This window comes from Diabrotica virgifera, chromosome 1 (genome assembly GCF_917563875.1).
Source record: "Diabrotica virgifera virgifera chromosome 1, PGI_DIABVI_V3a".
Taxonomy (NCBI): Eukaryota; Metazoa; Arthropoda; class Insecta; order Coleoptera; family Chrysomelidae; genus Diabrotica; species Diabrotica virgifera.
The window spans coordinates 107,511,614-107,535,662 of NC_065443.1; the positions used below are offsets into that span (position 1 = coordinate 107,511,614).

General features: G+C 33.2%; 1 protein-coding gene across 1 annotated transcript in view; it reads left to right on the forward strand.

Moving 5' to 3' along the window:
- Window positions 1-24,049, forward strand: part of LOC126891443 (paired box protein Pax-2) — a 47,141-nt gene that overhangs the window by 17,134 nt on the left and 5,958 nt on the right. Inside the window, exon 3 of the mRNA XM_050660622.1 lies at window positions 19,951-20,167. Coding sequence (XP_050516579.1) covers window positions 19,951-20,167 — 217 coding nt within the window. The remainder of the gene's footprint in view (window positions 1-19,950; window positions 20,168-24,049) is intronic.

The following is a 24,049-nucleotide window of genomic DNA, read 5'->3' on the forward strand; positions in this document are numbered from 1 at the left end:
TGCAAATTGCAAATAAAAAGTACGGTATTCTTCTATAAAAGAAATTTCAACTTGCTATCTGCTTTATTTTCAGTCCTGTAACATTTTGAAAAATGATTTTTTTTTGCGAAACCTGTATTGCAAAATTTATTTTGCAAAATCTATTAAACCGATCTTAATGAAATTTACAGTATTGTTTTATTATACCATAAACTTTTTCTGAGTAAAATATAAAGGTCCTAAGTGTAGCATGAATGGTTAAAAAACGTAAAATGCAAATACTTGTTTTTTTATGGATTTTTCGAAATTATTGCTATTTCGCAACAAGGGTGACAATTTTTAAAAATTTTAACCAATTCTATATTGTAGTAAATTGAATTAGGCAACATTTATGTTAGTGCAACTTTTCTCGGAAGTGAATACTTTTAAAGTTATAATAAAAAAAAAACGAAGAAAAAAATCGAATTATTCCTTCATTTTTTGACATTTTGATTATTTAAACAATGTTCCGGACCTCTTTGAGTGGGAGGATAACTCAATTATTATTTTATGAGATAATTTCAAGCAATTTCTGCAAAAAAAATTGAGTCACCTCGCAACATCCAAATGTACTACATAATATTTTTACAGATGCGCCCTGGTCTATATGTTATTCAGACAGGAGCTATGTTTTGACTCTACCCTGATTCACTAAGAATGAGCATTTGAATAGGACTTGGTCGACAAAAGAGACTCAGGTATGTACAGGGTATTCGTTCATATAAGGGCACAACAACGTATGCATTGGAGCTTGCAAGAATGAAGTTCTGTGTTATTTACAAATAAAGCTACGTTTTGCCTCTACCCTGATTCACTAAGAGTGAGAGTTTGTAGAAGATATGGATATGGAGAAGATCGACAAAAGAGCCTCGGGCATGTACGGGTTTTCGTTCATATTGTTGGTCTACAATTTATGATGTGGGCTGGAATACTTTGTCATGATCGAAGCGATCTCGTTTTTGTGGAAGGCACTTTGGATCAATATCAATATATTGATCGTATCTTAGAACCTATTGTCCTTCAATTTGTCTTCTGATTTGCGTTACATGCAGAATAATACAAGGCCACATACTGCAGTAACAATATGGCTTTATAATGAGGATATTATACTTTTACAGTGGCCAGCACAATAGCCAGATCTTAATTCGATCGGACACGTATGGGATATGCTTCAAATACGGATTCCTCCTAATTTGTTTCATGGAAGCCTCCCTTTTCTACTGGGACCAAAATTCATATTTTTGTTGACCATTTAGTATCATATACTCATAATTCTTCTTCTTCTTTTTATATTAGGCCTCTTGACCTGTTCTTAACCGATTTTGAGCTTGCATTCGTAGCTGTCATGTTGACTGCCAACTCTCTCGCCGCCTTTTAAAGGGGCTTCCTATTGCTCTCTTGCCTGTTGGCTTTGAATCTCTGACTACACGGGCTATTATCTTGCTGTCCATTCTCGTCACATGCTGATTCCATTATTGTCTTCTCTGTTTTCCCCACTGCACTATTTCTTGTATGTTACAGGGATATCTTATTCTGTCGTTCGGTATTCTGTCTCTCAGTGTTTTCCCAGTTATTGACCTCAACGTTCTCATTTCTGATGTTCTCAGTATCCTCTTACTTTCTGCTCTGTCACATCTTGTTTCTATCGCGTACGTCATCATCGGTCTTACACATGATTTGTATATGCGTACTTTCCCTTCCAGCCTTATATATATTTTTATTTCTCCACATCACATGACATCCCTCAGACATCCTGACACGTAATTAGCTTTGGCATAAGTCTTCTAATGTCATCATTTCTTACATGGTCTAACCGTGGTCAAGTGAGAAGTATTTTGATTGTTAACTTACTTATTGTTTATTTGACAATGATGTGGATCACCCAATGTTCGTGTGGAATCCACAAACGCTTAGTACTAAGTTTTTCTGTAACGAGATCTTTCTTGTTTTCATCATTATTTACCATATATTTTGTATTATAATTATATTACAATATTGTAAACAATAGTGGCACTAAGAAACATCTCTGTTTTAATCCTTTACTAATCCGAAAATCTTCAGTCGTCGTCTTACCTTTTTTGACTGTGCTGGTACATCCTAAGTCTGAAGGTTTTTGCAGCTTTAATGTAATAATATTCACTGACACCATTGTTTTCATTTTATGTTGGAACAGTGGGTAACACTTAACTGAGGTAGACGTTTTGCCTAAGTATTAGCTGATGCGGAGAGTCAGGATACACATAAACCCTGTTGTTACACCTTTCTTGGTGACATACTTATTTACAAGTTACAATTATGATTTGAATTAGTACTTAATAAATTGACGATGTACCGCGATTTACTCGACACCCGCATGGGGATGTCCCGTACTCTGAGTAACTGAGATTACTATTATCCAGTCTATTATTAAGTGTTTCGAATCTCGTATTTTCTCCTTTTTATATCATCAAGGTTATATGACACATTACCACATTACTGGGTCAAGTGTGTTATACAAAACTGCTGATAGTACGAGGTTGACATAAAGTGATGATATAAGACACACATTGTATATGAATCGTGCGCTCTAGTCTTTCTAAGGAGTTTAATGAAAGCAAATATATATTGCAATGTTTAATATACATATAATTAAATGTAGTATTTCGGCACTTCTAACATTTTTGGATTTTTAAGTACCTATCTGTAACGCTAAATACAAACATCGATTTTTATCGCCCGATATTTGACTGGTATAGCAATTCCTTGCAGACACATCGATATTTACCGTTGAAACAATCAGTGCCGGCGAATACCGTGGAAGTACGGCCGGCTGCTGAACGATATTTATCGTCACTCACCGATTAAGCGGTCGGCGTGTGTGAAATGTCCCATTCTCGCATGTGGTTCACTATCGAAATTTGGATGTGCGATGAAAATCGCCAGTTAAAAATCGATGTGTAGCGTAAATACTAATCTAATAAATACGACAATTAGTATGGTATAACTGGATCCAAACCCAGACATCCAAAGTGAAAGATCCTCCAACACCAAATTGTTCTATATGGTCCACATAATGTTCAGAAAAAAGTCACACCATTTTGAGCGTCGGGTTTGGGGGTAGAGGGGGGAGAAATCGGTAAATTCGTAGTTTTTAAGTTTTTCGTCAATATTTCTAAAACTATGCGGTTTAGAATGAGCAACCTTCTATACAAAATTGTTCTACATTAAATTTGAAATAAAAAAGGCCCTATATAATCCTTCTAAAATGAACGGTTCCAAAGTTACGGAGGTAGTATTGTATAATTGGTCCAAAAAAGGCCTAACCCAGTCATTAAAAGTAAAAGTTTTTCTCCAACACCAAATTGTTCTATATGGTCTAGATATTGTTCAGTAAAAAGTTACACCATTTTGAGCGTCCGGTTTGGGGGGGGGGGGGGGGTGGGGGAGAAATCGGTAAATTAGAATTTTTTTATGTTTTTCGTCGATATTTCTAAAAATATGCTTTAGCGTAAACTATGTTCTATACAAAAATTTTCTACATCAAATTTAAAACGTAATTGTTATAAAATCAACGATTCCAGAGTTACGGAGGGTGAAAAGTGGAGGTTTTCAATACTTTTTATATTTGTTGGGCAATTTATAATATTTTTACTGATTGAAAGAAATTTTCTTTAACAGGATTTACTATTTCAGTGGCCGATGGTATGTTAGTGATAAGCCCTTGTAGAAACGTCAACCTCACCAACAAAATCATCATCAATTGCCCAAAAAATATAAAAAATATCGAAAACCTCCACATTTCACCCTCCGTAACTCTGGAACCGTTGATTTTATAACAATCATGGATAGGACCATTTTTGTTTTAAATTTTATGTAGAACGTTTTTGTATAAAACATTGTTTACGCTTAAACATAGTTTTAGAAATATTGATGAAAAACGTAAAGAAACTACTAATTTACCGACTTCTCCCCATCTCCCCCCCAAACCGGACGCTCAAAATGGTGTAACTTTCTACTTGACAATATGTGGACCATATAGAACAATTTGGTGTTAAAGGAAAACTTTTATTTTGGATGTATGGGTTAGGCCTTTTTTGGACCAATTATACTATACTACCTCCGTAACTTTGGAACCGTTCATTTTAGAAGGATTACGTATAGGGCATTTTTTATTTCAAATTTAATATAGAACATTTTTGTATAGAAAGTTGTTTATGCTAAACCTCATAGTTTTAGAAATATTGACGAAAAACGTAAAAACTACGAATTTACCGACTTCTTCCCCCTCTCCCCCCCCCCCCCAAACTCGACTCACAAAAAGGTGTGACTTTTTTCTGAACATTATGTGGACCATATAGAACAATTTGGTGTTGGAGGATAACTTTCACTTTGGATGTCTGGGTTATGTCATTTTTTGAATCAATTCTGTCATACTAAATGCACTTACACAAAAAAATTTAATAAAGAACGAACAAAGAAAAACTGATGTTAGTTAGTTTTATTACTTACAGGCTATCTTTGAATAAAATTACGAGTCGAAAGACTTCTGAGGTATCTAGTGACGGAGAAAAAGTGTCGACATAAAAAATAAAAATGTGGTGATATTTTTAGTAGACTTTTTTGGGTATAAACCAAGCTTTTAAATCTGCTCTCTGTCGTTTGCAAACAAAACACCAATTTTATAAGGAACCTAAGAAAGATATGCAAATTTACCGTTAGTTCAATCATCATAAAAGTGATGGTATCATAAACGGTGTTATAATATACATAGGAGTCGGATATCCCTGAATCGCCCCTGGTGAACGGAAGCCATCTCTAGATGTGTCTTACTGATAAACCCGGGGTTGACATTACAAACACCGGGTCTCATGTGATCCTGTCACGACCGATGGCCTTTGCTAGTTAGCTGCACTACCACTGGACATTGCCAAATCACTTAACCATGAAGGGTGGGAGGATTTTTAAGCATTAGAGCAGTTAATGACCAAATAAAGGCAGTGAATCGTGTAGGTATGACGGACGTAGTGGTGTCCCACAATTTATTGGTCATTATTTCCCTAATGCCAGTATGCAGATAATATATTTGTTTCCTTTAGATTAAATTTTTACAATTAAGTGACAGTTTTAACCTTATTACACTACATTTATAAAAAGTATACAGTATGGTGCATATGAAAGGAATAAATTCATTGTTTCGTAAACCGGCGACTTTAAGGAAAAATCCCAAAACAGGTCCATGTTTGATGTGTTAAAATAGCTGATGTCTGATTTTTTGTTTATAGTTAAATCAGTCTCATAAATAAAAGCCATTTCAAGAAACAACCTTTTAAAATAATTGTTTCTCCTTGGCTTCTGTATAGTTCTTTAGATGATTGTTTTCATGGAAATGCATGAAAGCTACATCTGTATAGATTTCTCCTGGAATCACTCTTGTGAGAAGTAATACAGTTCCTCAATCGTCTCGAAGAATGGCCAATATACTGCAGATTGCAATTTGGGCATGGGATATTATACTCTATATTATTTAACATATTGTCTTTTAAGGTTTTATTTTTGAGTTTTGAGAAAACTGAATTAATTGTTTTTATGTCTTTTGCGATCCAGCGCCTCACAATCCCCTCATATGCATGTATTACAGTTTCTGTTCCTTCTCGCAAATTCTGCAGTTTAGGTCTCCATTTTAAATGGCTATGTTATGCAGAAATTCTCTCACTAGTGTATGCTCGTCAACATTCCTGTTACTGTTCTCAGTTTGTTCCTGCCCATATGTTCCTCTGTTCTTTTTTGTACATGGTCAACCAATTTCCCATGTGTTTCTTTGGGATTCTCTCCGAATATCGCTCATGATTTTCTCGGATCCAGTCCTCTACAGTCCGACGTACTGCAGCCTTTGTTACTCCCAGAATCACAGCCGGTCCTTGGCAACGTGGAACAACGATAGGAAGAAGAAAAATCAAAAACCTACGTTATGGTGATGACACTGTTATATTGGAAACATCTGATGACACTGTTACAGAAAACCAAAGTAATGATCATCGATACAATCCGAAACAACCAAGCAGAGATAAGGAACATGGCAGGTTACGAAGAGGTCAGAAAATTTAATTACGTAGGCTCTTTTATTACTATCTAACAGTGAATGATGCGAAGAGGAGATCCGTCGAGGCCATTCAATGGCCAGATCGGTAACAGCCAAACTCACAAAAATATGGAAGAACACTAACATTACAAAAAATACAAAATTACGCCTTGTTCGAGAATTGATATTTCCTATCGCCACCTACGTTTCAGAAACTCGGACGATCAAAAAAGCGAATTCGAAGCGTTTAATGGTATTATAATGTGGGTCTACCGTAGAATGTGGCGCATACCATAGACAGCACATCGCACAAATAATTCTATTCTAGCAGGACTAACATAAAAACTAGACTCACCACAACTATGAACCAAAATATACTGAGATATTTTGGACCCATAACTCGAAGAAGAGAAGGCATGGAACGAATGATAGTCGAAGATAATGTAGCGGGCAAAATATCCAGAGGAAGATTTTCAGTGCGATTGTCGGACCAAATAAAGAACATGATAAGTTTACTCATTCTCCGAAGCAAAACAAAACATGCACAGAAAAGAGATAATTTGACAGAAATAGTCAAGTAAAATACATTACGCCTCTACATCCTTACGAAGAATATATAGGAGGATATAGGACCAGGATAGAGTATTTGTGTTCTCTTTTATAAGGTTTTCAGGAAAAAAAGTTTTAAAGAAACATATATATATATATATATATATATATATATATATATATATATAATAAAAAAAAGGGAAGGTATTCGCACGCCGTAGTTATGATTTTATTCAGCATAAGGTATAGCACCATTAATAAATTTTATATCTCGATATGTTCTATTTAAATCTCACCTAACATAGAGATTTTTAGTTTTTCAATCCAAAAACTCTCGCACTATGTACAGTATAATGTACATTTACACATTGCCATTAAGCTGTAATAAATTTCTGTATTTCTGTAGTTATATTATTATTTTCTCCATCAAATGGTAATGATCCCAATATAAATAAAATACTGAAAATTATGATTTCGACCCGTGTGCAAATACATGATTGATGATGCATGTTAAGCACACGAAATGTTTGTCTTTGCTAGTCAACATCGATGTGGACAATACAGATGTTAACGCGATATAACCTGCTCTTATTTGTGTGCATGTTCGGTTATTACAACACTTAAATACTGATGAGTTTTTTTTATGCCGGTATTAACTATGCTTTGTTCCGTTTAATTATTCATGGTTATTATATTCTTTACTTTCGTCTAGGGATACTCGATTTTATAATATCATATTTATTTATTGAAATTATTATTTATTTATTTTAAGGGTTGGCAAAAGATACTTGCAGAAAAAATGGTTCAAAATCAGATTCGAAGACTACCATCAAAAGTGGTAGAAATAAACGAAAGATCTGTTCAACAAAAATGTAGGAAGATAAACAACAAATTAGGATGGCGATCTTACTACCATTTAGAGCGTAATAAGCAATGTAGTAAACTATAATTGAGGGGGTTAGAAGTAAAAGGATTTAAGTGCACTTTTTTTTAAATTTCACAAGTACAGATTCGCATACTTAAATGGTATTAGAACTTGGTGGTAAATTGATCTAAGCATATTTCGCCCTACAGGCGCCATCTATCGCCACTACATTTTGTTCAATGAAAACAATTGCAGTTTGCTTTGGTAGTAAACAGGTTTAACCGTGCACTTGGACCGTTTTACCACAAAACTATTTTTAGTATTCTGTAAAAATAAAATAGTAATAAACGGGTTTAAGTGCGCTTGAACCATTTTACCACAAAACTATTTTAGTATTCTGTAATGTGTAAATACATGTTAATACAGGATTAATTTCAAGTAAATAAATAATGCATTTGTGACCAATTTTGAAGACTAATTAAGTATTATGCAACGTGTCAGTTGTAGTTACACTGTGGATATCAACTGGGACAAAAATGATTAGTAATATGTAGTTAACATCTGCACTTGAACCGTTTTATCAGGAACATTTATCAACACTATGTACCGATTAAGTACAGTTTTTTCATAATTGAAAAAAAGGAAGGATATAGTAAGAGTAATAATATACCCTTACATTTTTATTATTTTATAGTAAGTACAATGTACACTCAGGGCCGTCTTAAGCACACACGGCGCCGGGGTGCAATACTCATCTTTGCGCCCCCTTTGGTCAGAAGATCATATAGGTTATAGTTACGATAAAATTAAAACTAATTAAACTAAATTAAACTATATTAAAAAAAACGTAGTTTCAGTATTCAAACAAGATCAATTTTATAACACATATCAAAGTCAAATTTTCTAGCTTTTAATTTGGCAAAAGTTTTTATTACTTCGGTGGTACCTATTTTTACTTGCTGTTCTATACTTAAGTATTAAAGCCGGGTTTGTTAATCTATCTTGGGCCATTGTTGAGTGCAGATAGATAAGAGATAAGTTTTGATCAATTTAAGTTTAGAAAAAGACCTTTTATCTTCAGCTACTGTTACTGGAAGTGTTAAATATATCCTTAGACACCTAGAAAATTTGGGAAACAGAGAGTAAATTATTAGAATATACATATTGTTGTGATCTTGATTATTGATATGAGATAATATTCTTATATGTCATTTAATTTAATCAATGCATTAATAATAATCTAATTACTTAACCAGATCACATATCAATATGTTCTCAATCTCAGGGCGAATTATAAAATTAATTACTTACTTTCGTGGCTTCTAAATATTTCTCAATGGTTCCTAATCGGGATAGGAAAGAAAAGAGTAAAATAATACACACATATGGGTTACAATTATATCAAAATATTGTTTATTTTATTTAAATGGCAATCACTGCTTAATATTTGCTAGATCTTATTATTCTTAAACATAACATTTACAAATGGGAATCTTATTTCCTTTTGTTTTCCAATTGAAAGTTTTTATTAACATTTAACTATTAGGATTTATTTGCAACAATTCTATTTAAGTTTGATGAAGCTTTTCTGATATTATTGATTATGTTCTTCAATTTTTAATGTGGTATTTAATACGAAAAACCCATACATTCATGTCCAAACAAATGAGACTGACCTTTTTCTGGTGAACTGAGAATGTCTTCACACAAGACCCGTTTCCTGCTATCCTTGGCTGCGATCAAAACCTCGTCCTGGCTTTCAGTAATGTTCTCCTTTGAAAACTAGCTCGTATATAGCTCTCGTTCCTGCTTCTGTCGTGATGCTGTATTCTACCTTTTTCGAAACTGCAATCAGCTACCGGGACACTCTTGGCTCAAGGAGGTTCTTTTACCCTCGACCTGGCCTACCTCTCGTTCCACGATAGATACTCCACACTCACGGAACTACACCGGCTTTTTTCACTCTCCGTACACTACCGTCCACTACTGGACCTCTCTTCTCGACAGCTCAAAACATTCTCTCTCTATTTGTCATTCATTCCCCTACTTTCTAAATATCCCTTCCAGATTCACAAATCAACCTTCCACCACCAACTCTCATTCGCAGTATTCCTCAAAACCAATTTTTAATCTTTCTAAATATGCTTAATGGATTTCCAAAAAAAATAGTTAATTCCCATTCGAAAATTACTTTCTACTACTTACAAAATTTAATGACCTATTATCTATTTCAACTGAGTCTTATTTAGCATCGGCTAATGATCGAACCTTCCGCGAACAACGATAATGACCTATTATCGATTCCAACTGAGTCTTATTTAGCATAGGCTAATGATCGAACCTTCCGCGAACAACGATAATGGTACGCGCCATTTACTTTGTTTATTCTAAGCGCATTTTCCCGAGTTTCGTTTAATCACTTCTTAAAATTAAATATAACAATTTGTTGTATACAGGTTGTTCTAAATTTATATGCCCGTGGTTGAGAAAAAATAGAAAATATTTTATATTAAATTGAATCCTTTTTATAATTATCAAAATTTAATTTTCAGATCAAATAGAAATATAACAATATATAACTGATAATATCGAGTGGGGTTATGTCTTTATTTATAAAAAATATTGGTAAGAAATTCTAATTCATTCTCATTTCATGCGCTAGTTTTTTTTTCAATTTAAACATTGCGTTGTTTTTAAGTTTTCTTCGGAGTTTCTCCAACTCAATACATTTTCCAGGTAAGAAAAATTATAATTACGTTTGCTCAACATTTCAAATCTTTCACCTAATTTTGCAATGACAATGTCCAATAAATAATAATAATTTAACTTTAACATTTTGTTCTGAGTCTAAAAGAGGCTCGTCTGCAGCCTCGTAATTAAGATTGAGATGTATTTTTCGGGGATATGGACGAACAGTTTCAGAAAATTTAGTTTCCCAATCTAGTTCTTTAGCAATTGATACTGAGTAAATTAATATCTGCTCAAACGCAGTGTCAGTGTGGTTATTGACAGGGCTAGATTTACATATGGGCTAAATAGGGTATAGCCCAGGGCGGCAGAATTTAAGGGGCGGCAAATTTTGATAAAAAAGGAAAAAATGCGGAGGGGAGGGCGGTAAATTGTGGATAGCCCAGGGACAGCAAATCTTCAAATCCTCCTCTGGTTATTGTCTAAATCTTTATTGACTTGATCAAGCATCTTGGCAGCTTCGGAAATAATGATATCGCTCGTTTGCAAAGTTTTGTTGATAATAATATTAAACCTTTGCTAAAATATTGTACCATGTCACGACAGAGCCGATAAACTTAAAGTTCTTTAATTTTGTCATCAATCAGCTTGCGATGTTTCTTGTGTCATTGTCGTAGTTGTTGTTGTCAAAAATTGAGGATAATACATCGTAAATTTTCCCCATATTAAAACTAAGTATTTTAATGAGTCAATTCTACTCTCATATCGCGTATTTGAAAGCGGTTTTAATGTAAAAGTGGGTAGATGTCTTATTCATTATGACATTCAACCGTAATGTTGATGAGGAAAAAAACATAAATTTCTTGAACAATTGAAAAAACAGATTGTTATTTCCAATGAGCATTTAACAGCATAATTTTAGCACTAAATTAAGGCTGTGAGCTGCACAAGGAACATAAGAGCACCAGGATTAATCTAAGGCTAAACATTTTTTTGAAGGCCCATATTTTTTCCTCTGATATTTATCCCATTATCATACCCTTGGCGTCGTAAATCATCTAAATCAATATTCATTAATTTCAAACATTCTAATAAGTAATTTGCTAATCTTTGTTCGGTAGTATCAGTAACCGGTAAAAAACTTCGGCCATCATAAAAGACTAAATTCGGCCATCATAAAAGATTCTACCGCCAACTTTAAAAAATAACGACTAATCTCTTTCTCATAGGCACTTTTCAGTGCGTCACAGTTTTTCGATTTTTTTCTAATGCATTAAGTTGGAAGTGACAGAAAAAAAGTACTTCCGTGATTACAGTCATTTCTAACATTTACTCTAGCTGTTGATAAATGGCGCTATAATCGAACAAAAATGATTTACGAATTATATATATATACGACTATAGTCTGTACAATTTATAAGAGTATACAAATCAAAGAAAATACCATTTTATAAATGCAATAAACACAATTGATTTGTTTTTATACCAAATTGCAAATAAAAGGGTTATACTGCAATACCCGTTTCATATTTGGCTGATTACGATTCTGACAACTGTCACTGTCAGATTTAACTAAAATGTCATGTTATAAATGTGTATTATCACGGACTTACCTTTTTTTCTCTCACTACTTGTGACGCACTGAAAAATGTCTGTGAAAAGACCATAGTAATGCGGCGCTTTTACATATATAGCTCCGCAAAACCGCAATAATTATACTCTTGTCAGCAGAATTGGAACTTTGCTCCTAATCTAAATTGGTTTCATATTTCATTTTCATATCGTAGGTGTAGTAAGCATTAATGCCTTTGTAAAAAATACCGAAAGTGAACTTGTATAATTTTGTTATTTGTAGTTTTTTTAAGGACAAGAAGCGTAAGTTTGAGCCTGGCAAGAGTTCGGCTTGCGCCCCTTGGACTTGGCGCCCGGATGCTTCGCACCCCTTGCACCCCCGGGTTAAGACGGCCCTGTGTACACTAATAGATATGTTTTAGTTTAATGACTCCTAGAATTTATAAAACTCAAAAAACTTTGAAGCTGATTATCTCAGAACTATCAAAACTGCACTTAAACCCTTTTACGTTTGGCCCCCTCAATTGGAAGAACCACCCATTAACATGGAAAATAAGAACACAAGCATTAACAAATATGTAATTTAATGACTAACTTTGTTATTATAACTAAGTTAAGATCTGGTCAAAGTTTTGGAGTCAAGTTCTTATATTTAAACCGCCCATTTTATGTCCAATTTACACTTAGTCTGCGAAACACACGAGAGCACTGCTATAGTCTAAATGTCCCTAATTAATACATGAACTAAGGATGTTTCCTTTACTATTAATAAACTTGATTAATAATAAGCGTTTCCGAAACATGTAGCTTTTAAACTATTACAGGACTCTCCAGCTGTGCATATACCCCTCAAGAAGAAATAACAGTCTACGGTCTTTGAAGGGCACGACCTCTTCTGGTTAATGCAACATACAGTAATTCGTAAACCAGTTACTAGTGCATGATCTATCATTGGAAAAGCCAAATTTTTGATATCATAATTACACACGATTTTCTTCAAATTAATTAGAGCCGCCATATGTTCACGTAGTCTCGCCTTGTCTGTAAGTATAAGACTTCCTGGTCACCATATACAGCAATAATCGACGACCATCTTCTAATAGCAGACTTCCTATCGAATATTGAATAAAAAGAGATTGCTTTAGTCATCTCGAGGTTTTGGGCAACACACAGTCTTGCAGTCTTAATTTAACACAGTGATTACAATTGGCACTGAATGGTCGTATCGAAAGGGCATCAGCATTTGGATGAACTCCCAACTTCCAATCTTGGATGAACTTCCAACCCTGTGTTCGATCTCGTTATCCTATTCTTGTAATCGTTCTAACCATCTTGCCATCTGCCCTCTGGATTACGGAACTGTAGGAGCCATTTTAGAGCAGCGTGATCCGTTCGAAGAAGGAACTTTCTGTCATACAAATATACTCAGTGACATTAGAAGTGACACCCAGAAGGAATCATTTCTTGAACTTAATTTTTTGGCAGCACAATGACTATATTTAAGGCATGCTATGATAACAAAGAGAGTTATTGTCAACGTCTTTTAAGTCGACCTGTAATAAAAGATCCTTTATTTTGACATATAAGCATGCGCAGTATTGCGTCTTTTATTTTTGTCTTTTAATAAAATACAGGCCGCCTGTATTTAAGGAAAATTAGAGGACACCTTTATTTTAATAAAAGTTCCTTTATTTTGACATAACGTGTCAAAAATGTGAAGAAAGGTCTAACTTCACTTGTATTTTGAATTTATCTTGTCGCTTCTTTGAATTGATAATTTATGTATTGTGGGATTGATATTTGATTAAACTTTCATCATTAAAGTTGTATGTTGGGTTTTATTTATTAAAAACAACTCTAATATTCTGAGATATAGATTATTGATGTTTTGACCCAAACGAATATAGAAAAGAACATTTTATTGAAGCTTGAGTTATTACAAGAAGTTGTAAAAAGGATTATTACCTAAATAATTTTACATTGTTACTAATTACAATGATCAGACTTAAAATATCAGTAACTCATTTATTAAACTCAATATATTTTACATTTTTCTATAGAAATAAATATTTATTGAAGATATAAGAGATTGAAGATATAAGATCAATAAATTTTAATGAAAGTTAGGATTTGTTAAAATTCTAGATTCAAAATAGAGTTCTATTCAACAGATATATAACAACAGGTTAACTAAAACAAAGGTTCAAGTATTTATTTTTGAAAATTTAATCTTTTATAGATTAGAATCTATAAAGTTTTTAATCAAAAGTATTAATACACTTTCATTTTCATGCCATCTTCTTCTTTTGGTTCTTATCCGTTTCGAATGTTGGAAATCATATAGCAATCGTAACCTTGCTAGCTGCGATTCGAAACAGTTCCAATGGTGCTGATTTATCATATGTGTCCCAGATACTGTAGTTTTATGCGTTTAATGGTAAACACAATCTCCAATTCCTTCTTCATTCCTCCTTGTTCGTGATCCATTTCATGCCATCAGTATTTGTTTATTTAAACATTGCCAAAAAAATTAATAAAAACCAGCATAAAGCTTAATTCTTCTATTATCTTTTTGTATATCGGGAAGTTTATCTGACAGATTAGAGGTCTTTTCATTTTCAGATAACTAATTGGGAAGTTTATATAACAGTATCCTTAGTATCTGTCTTTTCTGCTCCGGATAACTAGTTAACGGGAAGTTTTTCTCTGTCAGATATCTATTAGTATCTAATCTGTCAGATAAACTTCCTGATAACTAGTTATCCAGAGGTGAAAAGAAAGAAAGAGAGGGCCATAATGGATAAAAGATCAAACGCCAATAGCATGTATGTATATATTTATAAATTTATTATTTAAAACCTGCTAATGATCATAAAATAGTTAAAATCAGTCACCAATATAATATTTATATTTATTTATAAATGTATTAACAAACTGCAGTCCAATAAATAAAAATAAAATTAGTTTAAGCGCTAGCTTTAAATGTCGAACAATAATTTTAAACAAACACACACACAATTTAGTCGCATTAGATTAGCTCCTGGTTGAAAATGTACTGCCACAGCTTCTATATCAATATCAACAGCACACTCATTTGCCAGTAATTCAACGTTTTCTCTATTATGTACTACTGCAATATGTAAAACTGAACAAGCTGATATTATTCTTTGAATAAAAGGTAACTTGCATCTCATTACATATGGTAAAATGGGAAATCTCTTCACAATACCAAATGTTCTTTCAATAACAATTCTTGAAGGGATTTGTGATGGATTATAAAAACACAACTTCTGTCTGAAAATTCTGGAATGGTGTCATTCGGTAGTTGTAGTTGAGGAATGGATATCCACTATTCCCTAATAATATATTCTCCAGAAATTCCCCATTACATATACCCATAATGCAAATGTATTTAAAAACTCCTAAAATAGTATTTCCAATTTATTGCACTTCCATATTATTGAACAATGAGTATTATAACATAATATTATTATGTTGTTCTCTAAACATATTTAAATGACAAAATAATTAAATTTAACGTTTTACTCTTCAATTATCTTATTTTAATTTATATCGACAAATGGAATTTTATAGGTTATTTTTATATTTACAAAAATATTTCATGTCATTTGTCAAAATAAAAGATTCTTTAACTGCGTTTGCAATACCACTCTTTTAGACCCGTCCTGTATTTGTCCTTTATTAAAGTATCCTGTAATAAAGGAGCCTTTATTTGCCGGTGGCAATAACTCTCTAATATCAATGTTTTATCTTTTATAGTTTTTGTAAAAATAAAGTTTTATCTTTAAATTTTTTTGTGAAAAGACCAATTTATAAAGACCGGTTAGTACAGAAATTTTTAGTTATGATTCCTCAGTCTAATTGTATTCAGTGCAAGAATATGCCTCGAGTTCGAAGACACCAAAATTATCACCATTTTAGCGATTTTTACAGGGGTAGAATTATTGCCTTAAAGATATGGGTTTGTCGTATCGCAAAATTGGCCGTCGTGTTAATTGTACAGCAATGACAGTTATGCGAGTATGTCGTGTATGGACAAACGAAGGTAGAGGAACACGAAGAAGACCAACTGGTCAACCGAGGCGTACTACAGGGTATCAAGATAGGCGTTTTAGACTCCTGGGTCTGGGTCTGAGAGACCGTTTTGCTACTACGAGTCAAATAGCTGACCAATGGTTTGGAGTAGAAAGTAGACCTGTTACTAGACGTACCCTATACCGTAACATTTGAGCCTTTGGACTGGTTGCATTCCGCCCACCACGAGTGCTTCCTTTGACTGCGGACCACTACCACTGTCCTCAACGTTTGAATTCGTGCAGAGAACGGCAACATTGGGTGGCAGAATGGCATAATGCAGCATTCAGCGATGATCGCGATTTTGTTTAGGTATGCATGATGGTCGTAAGAGACGCCGCCATACGACGCCTTATCGCCAGACGATAAGTCGACGAGATATCGGGTTTGCTGTTGAGAGGCATCTACACAGGACAGTTGGAGTAATGGTTTGGGGGGTTAATACCTATGGTAGCTGATCACCACTTTTGTTTATTCGAGGCAGTATGACAGATGCGCGTTATGTTGATGACATCTTACAAATCAGTTTACTGCCTTATCTAGACGGCCGTCGAAACGCCCTTTTTCAGGAAGACACCGCACGTCCCCATATTGCTCGTCAAACTATGGACTTTTTCCAAGAAGCTGGCTTTAATTTTTTGCCGTGGTTACCTCGTTCGCTAGGTTTAAATCCTATCGAACATGTGTGGGATATGATGGGGAGGAGACTGTCCACTTTGCACCACCCTCCACAGACTCTGGCACAGTTAATCCATGAAATTCAAGTTGCTTGGAACGAGGTGCCTCAACCAAATATCGATCATCTCATTTTGTCAATGCCTAGACGTGTACAGGAGTGTATTCAGCTAGGGAGTCGCCAAACACATTATTAATTTTTTTGATTACATGTCAATAAAAAGTCTTTCCAATGTTGTTTCATTCTTAATGAAACGTGTAAGACTTCTAATGTCACTGAGTATATTTATGGAAATGATCGCAAGATCACTATGCTTAGCAATTATCTCCTGGTAACGCAATAGTTCTTTTCTGGTATCGACAAGACTTTCCTAAAATAAGCGATATTCCGTTATAGCTAAAATAAGCGTTAATAACTTTTTCGTTATTTTTATATATTATGATAAAATAATTATTACTATGTATGTTAAGGGTTGTTCCAATTTTGATGGCAGTTGTCATCGGTTGCGGTATTTTTCAGTATTGCTCTTGCACAACTTTAAAAAATAAAAAAAGTAGTAGCTGACCGATTACTTGTCACATACATTAATAATTATTATCAGAAACTTCCAGAAGATTCAGTTAACGTTGTATTTCAATTTTTTTTAGATAGTTTTTGTGTTCCACTGTCTAAAATAAATATAATAATCAGCAAAGTCACTTTTATATCAGACCATAAAAAGAATCAGATATTACGGAATATAATGCGGAATAACGTGACGAAGAATAAAAATAATTATCAAGTGAGGATGATCTTAATGTTTTCATGTGTTCGGTGGCTAACGTGTCATTTCCATAATTACGTGGCGTTCTAGTTCTATTTGCATTATTTCTTGATGTTTACTGATCGTTTCTAGGGCTCTGTCCTCGGACAAACGCTTCGTAAATTGCTTGATATAAAAATACACCAGGGATATCAAATTAGTATTCACTTGTATATAAGTTTTTTTATTATTTTGCCAATTCTAATGGGAGAAAAAATTGAGAAAATCAATAGAAGAATTGAACGACAGTGAAAAGAAAAGTGTTTTTGAAGTGTGTAAAATTTTTAATAATTCCTAGCTGAGCGCTTTCGGCTTACAACAATCCGCGTTTATTGTCACTGTGCCAAACTTTCGACATCCTTTCTGGAGTCTTCCTCAGAGCTTCCCGGTTTCAGTCTCCCGAGTCCCCATACACTACACTCTTGACTGCTACCGTTGCTGGCGTTCACTGTCGTGTGTTACGGAATTTAATTCAGTATTCAAAAAGAATGTGTGTACTTTGTACGCACGTAAGAAGTTATACTTCTATTATATGATTTCAACGAAATTAATATACTTTTTATTTATATTTTATTTAAATATTAAACTAATTTATACTTACTACTTCTCAAACATTTTTATTAAAACAGTGCCAAAAATTAAAATAATAAAAGAATAAAACACACACAAACACATCAAAAATGCCACAAATGATTTCTGAACATTAATTGTCGGAAAATTTTTAACTAAATACGTATTTTCTGAAAATAAAATTATATAATAAACATACTTACAATCATAAAATGTATAAAAAAATAAAAGTTTTTATTGGGATTCGAACCAGCTATCAGCGCGGTTGGTATATTGGGGTTCATTCGCCTTAAACGCTTCGCCACGGAGGCAATGTGTCATTATGTGCAAAGATCGACTAACTAAACGGATTAAGCTTTTGACATTTTTGAATTAAATTAAATTATTTTGATTTTGAATTGAAAAAATACAACAAAACATAGAGTAAGAAAACAATATATTATCAATATATTATTTGATGGTAATCAAATTATGTAAATAAAAGTATTACATACTATGTATTTTGGTAGGTTCAAATAGGTAGGTACCTATGATACATTTACAATTATTACGTACCTGTTGCTTTTAAAAACTATTTAAATGTCACTAAAATTATAAACTTTTTTGTTTCTGTCCTCACAACAATAAAACTAATATATTATACATTTGTTTACCTTCATATTGAACAATTATTTATTATTGACAGATCATTTCAACACTCAATCAGAGCCCGTATAACGACTAATACCATACTGTCGGTGTGCGCATGCGCGCAGATCAATATAAATTCACCCTCAATCTCAATCGCGCCTAAAGAAGTATAACTTCAAAAAATTTTAAAAATTTTATATTTTACGATATTGTTTTGACTAAATAACTACCACACACCCGCAAGATTAGTAAATCTGGGGCACTCATTGTTAAAGTAAATTCTAGTAATTCAGCGAAAGCATACTTTGATAATGTATTTACAAACTGACATTGAAAGACATATAAACAAAAGAACGCATGTATAAAATGCATAGGTATTCAACTAACACGGGAGGATTAATAATTATTATTAAATCTAAAAATTCACAAGGAAAAAGTTTTCCTGTGGTTGGCTATATACCATGTAATACAAAAAAACAGTACAATCGTGTATAAAAGGTATATTTAAAAACCCTCAAAAGGGCCACATCAAAATCACATAACTAGTTTTCGACTGGTTTACCAGTCATCATCAGTGCTTACCTAAAATGAATATAACCTGATAAAATAATACAAAGATATTGAAATTTTGACTAGGGTTAAAAATTATCAGTTATACTCAAGTGCAATGTACATGCTAACCACCAAGATAGTATTTAACAAAAATATTAGGGGCAAAGCCCAATAAAAGAAGTCCGTCAAGGAAACATTGGTTTAAAAAGCTACATAAAGTATGGATGTTTAAAATATTTAGCTAATCTGCCCCAGGTAACATCTGAGATGTGGATTTGAGTTGTTTACATGTTGAATGTATGACGGCAAGTGACAATGAGATAGATAGGACCTCTGAACGATGACAAGCAGAAATGACAGTTCCACAGGAAGTTAAAATTAACCTGTCATATTTAAGACTGTACACCTTAGGTGACAACACTGGATTGAATTGGGAGAGGCCTTGGGAGAATTGGGAGAGAAAAATTGTATGTTTGTTTTACCACTTAGTTTATTTACAACCCGGTAGAATTCAGCTTTTTATCCAAGCCTGAGGAATATCGTTGCCTACATTTTTCCTATTCTTTGGATATTTTGTACCATAATGGAGATATATATATATATATATATATATATATATATATATATATATATATATTTAATAAAATATTTTCCCAACCCAAAATGGTGGATGTGTGAATTATTCGTAAGGGGATTTCTCCACATTCTCTATTTCATTTGATTGATTTCGTACGAGTGGTCGTTGAACCAATAACTTCTACACCTTTATATATATATATATATATATATATATATATATATATATATATATATATAACTTTTCTACATTTCTGTGCTCAATTTTTAACAATATTTAACTTAAACTCTTGTTTCAGCAAGTAGCAACACCAACAGTTGTAAAGAAAATCCTACGATTCAAGCAAGAAAATCCCGGAATGTTCGCTTGGGAAATACGGGAGCAACTCATATCTCAAAGGATATGCGAGCCACACAACATACCTTCAGTGAGTTCTGTAAACAGGATTTTAAGGAACAGTGGCGTTTGGCCAGATCCTCCAGATATGCTGCATCACAGAGTCAGTCATCCGTCAGGTAAATTTAAAAGGGTTAAATATTGTTTTTCTACAATCACTTGATAAAGAAGACTTTTTTGCTTGTCAATGGCAACGAAAAGTTGACTTTTAGTGAGTACGTCACTTTATCGCTCTAGCGTGTTAAAGTTTGATAAACGCGCGTCGTCCGTAGCAAACATACCACCATCCAATACAAACAAATTGAACATTCAAACTCATAAAGTTAATGATTTAAAAATAATTTCATTTTATTAAGTAATTGTAGAAAAAAATGTTGTATGTATTACAAGCATAAAGTGACATTACTGTTTTCGAGTAATTACCGCTCTCCGCTTCGCGTCGCGCGGTAACTATTACTCTCAAGCAATAATGTATCACTTTTCGCTCTAAATACATAAATAACTATTAATTTTGCGATTTAAATAACGATTTAGTAATAATAAAATAAGTACCTATGGGTATTTATTGGTACTTATAAGTAATGACTAATGACTTTGGGTCATCATTGTTTAAACAGAAATGACTGCAAAACCGGAACTAACGATTCAAACTCAATTTTTCAATACGCTTCGATTGATGTGTTATATGTAGTATTTCTGCGACTATGATGGCACTTCTGGTTAGAACTTTTTAACCGGAAATGAAAAACAAAAATTTTAAATTTGTTCTCATCTTGCTAAGGCACATAGAATGATATATCGCTTATACTATTTCGGTGACTAAAACAGTACTTACGGTTGCAATTCTAAAACCGGAAGTCCGATGTCAAATGTATCATCTTTAATGCCATCCTTGGGTTATAAACTTTCATTCAACACCTTATTTGTCATTCTATCTGTATTAATAACGGAGGAGTTGTATTCGCGGACGGACAGACAGTCATAAAACCGGAAATATATATTTGTTCTCAACTTGCGAAGGCGCGTCGAATAATGTATCACTTGTACTATTCCGGTGACTTTAAAACAGTACTTCTGGTCGCATTTCTAAAACCGGAAGTCCTAGGTAAAATTTCTCACATTTAGTACCATCCTTGGATTACAAGCTTTCATTCGACACTTTATTTATCATTCTACCTGGTATAGTGACGGAGGAGTTATATTCGCGGTCGGACAGACAGACAGCCTAGGTCAAATTTCACACATTTTTTAGTATTATCCTTGGATTATAAGCTTTCATTTGACACCTCAATTGTAATTCTAACTGGTATACTGACGGAGGAATTATATTCGCGGTCGGACGGACAGACGGACAGACAGCCTAGGTAAAATTTCTCACTAGCCTAGGTTCACGGACAGACAGACAGACAGACAGAGACAGACGGACAGACTGACGTGGATAATTCAAAGTTTTCACATTTTTTCAAAATTAGATGCAAACAAAAGACGGTGTACTGGAGACTATATTGAATTTTAGCGTAAAACTCAGTGTTTTTCGACCTGATTCGCAGAAAATCTATTTCGGCTCGAAAATTACATGGTCAGTAATCGAAAAGGTTTACGACTTTTTGCAAGAAATTAATATTTTATTACAACAGGTGATAGTTTAAGTGTTGGAACAAAAATTTAAAATTACGGGTGGCAAATCGTTGATTGGGCTTCTTTATGATAGGATGAAGATATCTGACTCGGTTCATTTTGGAGATGATAAGTGGTATTTTTATGTTAGTGTAGTAAAATTATACCTTTTGCCATGTAACACCAAATGAGGTGTGGTGTGATGTTTAGATCAAATGCCTAGTAATAATATTAGTATAGGGTCAATGCGATCTTTGTGAGTTTATTATCCAAAATATGTAAATGTTTTCTACTTACGTTTGACCTATGTTGTCTTAGAGGTTTTTTGTTTTTAATGTCATTATTATTTTGGTATCTATCTTCATTTGGAATGCTCAATATTGTATTGCATAAACAACATAACCATTCTTCTTGCTTCATCCTTCTGTTTTAAAAGTTGAAAATCAATACAATTTGAAATGTAAACATTGCCGAGCGAAATAAATTCACTTCAGTGACGGATCTACGGGAAAGGAAAATGGGGAAATTTCCTCCCTGACCAGGTCTAAAATTAAAGAAAAAAATTGTTGAAACATAAAAATATATTAGCTGACATGAAACTTAAATCACAGGCAGAAAAATTCAACCCAATAAACCCGCTTGTTAGGAAAATTAAGGGAAATTAATGCATATAAGTTATTATTTACGACTTTTATGTAGTTTGATTTTAATTCTTTCTATCTTTTTGTTGGTGTTTCATTGGAAGTTGCCTCCCTAAAGCAAATTAGTGATGAGCAAAACAAGAACAAGACCAAGACCAGGCTAGTCTTGGTCTTGGTCTTGTTCTTGCAAGCTTGGTCTTGGTCTTGGCCTTACAGCCAAAAGGCAGTCTTGGTCTTGCACTAGCCGGTCTTGTTCTTGATCTTGGTCTTGCTACAAGAGTCTTGCTGGTCTTGCTTTTTTGGTAATAATAATTTGAACCAAACAATTTCGAATAAAATGTACAGTGAAATAAATAAAGATGTGAAGAATGAAACTATATTTTTTGCTTTAAAATTTTAAAAGAATGTAGAATGTAGTTTCAAACGGATACCAATTTTAACATTATACATTCACCTAATTATTTCATTAAAAAGTATGTTTCAAATATAAAGGTTTATTTTCAAATTTCAATTTTAAGTTGAATTGAGACACAACCTTCTTTTTATACATTCAATAGCATATGATATAAAAGAAAAAAAAAGTGAAAAATAAAAGAAGAAAAACGAAAAAGTTATTAGTTACATTTTATTTTATTTGGAGGAAATACGCGCTTTATTTATTATACATACTTATATACAAGGCAAAAGCAAAACTGTGTTTTTCATGTGGAGAAAAAATTTAAAAAACCTTCAATTTTATCCAGACGTAAAATTCCTATTGAAATGATGTATCGAACGTGAACACTGTTATTTTCACATATTTTTGGATTGAATACCCATTATGACATTTAAAAAGTTGAAAATATTTGGATGTGGGTAGTAAAAACTAGAATTTAAAACACACTGAAATGATTCGCATGCATTTCAAGTGCAGAACGTACTATTTGTAGTACTGGCCCTTTCTGGGGGAAACCTAGATTCTTCCAAATAGTTTTCAACTATGAAATCAGTAAAATTCATTACGCGTTTGTCATCCGGGATTTTCACAAATAATTCAACTTTCAACTTTCGTTGATTGTAAAAAATTAATCCAAAAAATAACTTTAAAAATTACCCAGTATCGGAATTTTTGTCATTATATTCAGAAACTAAACCTAAGCTTTGGATTTTGCGATACCAAGCTTGACACATTATAATCGACAACCAGTTATTTTTTATTCAGGCCACAATGCTTTCACAGCATTGTGAATCCCTTTTTAAAATCTATTATGATATTTTTTGGTATTAATTTTAAATTTACCGACCTACATTTTTCCTCGATTATGCGAAAAGAATTGAAATAAGTGTCAGTATTTTTATTAGACAAAAAAGCGAAAACTACTGGTATATAAAAACCGTTTTTAATGGCATTTTTTTAATGAATTTCCCTATCTATAATTACATTTTTTTGTCTTACAAGTAATTTCAATTGTCACTGAACTGTCGCCGTTTGAAAACTTGCCTTCTGAACACTTTGAAGGTTGAGAAAATGCAAACCGTTTGACTTAATCAAAGCGACTTAAAAATATAACCAAAATATGTATTTTAAAAATTCGATATTGTTTAAGGTTTATTACAATGTCCCTATATATTATTGAACTAAAAAAATAAAGTTAAATAATAAAAAACCAATTACGCAAAAAAGTGCAAGAGTCTTGCGTAGTCTTGCAAGGTTCGGTCTTGGTCTTGGTCTTGGTCTTGCAGGCCAAAAGGCGGTCTTGGTCT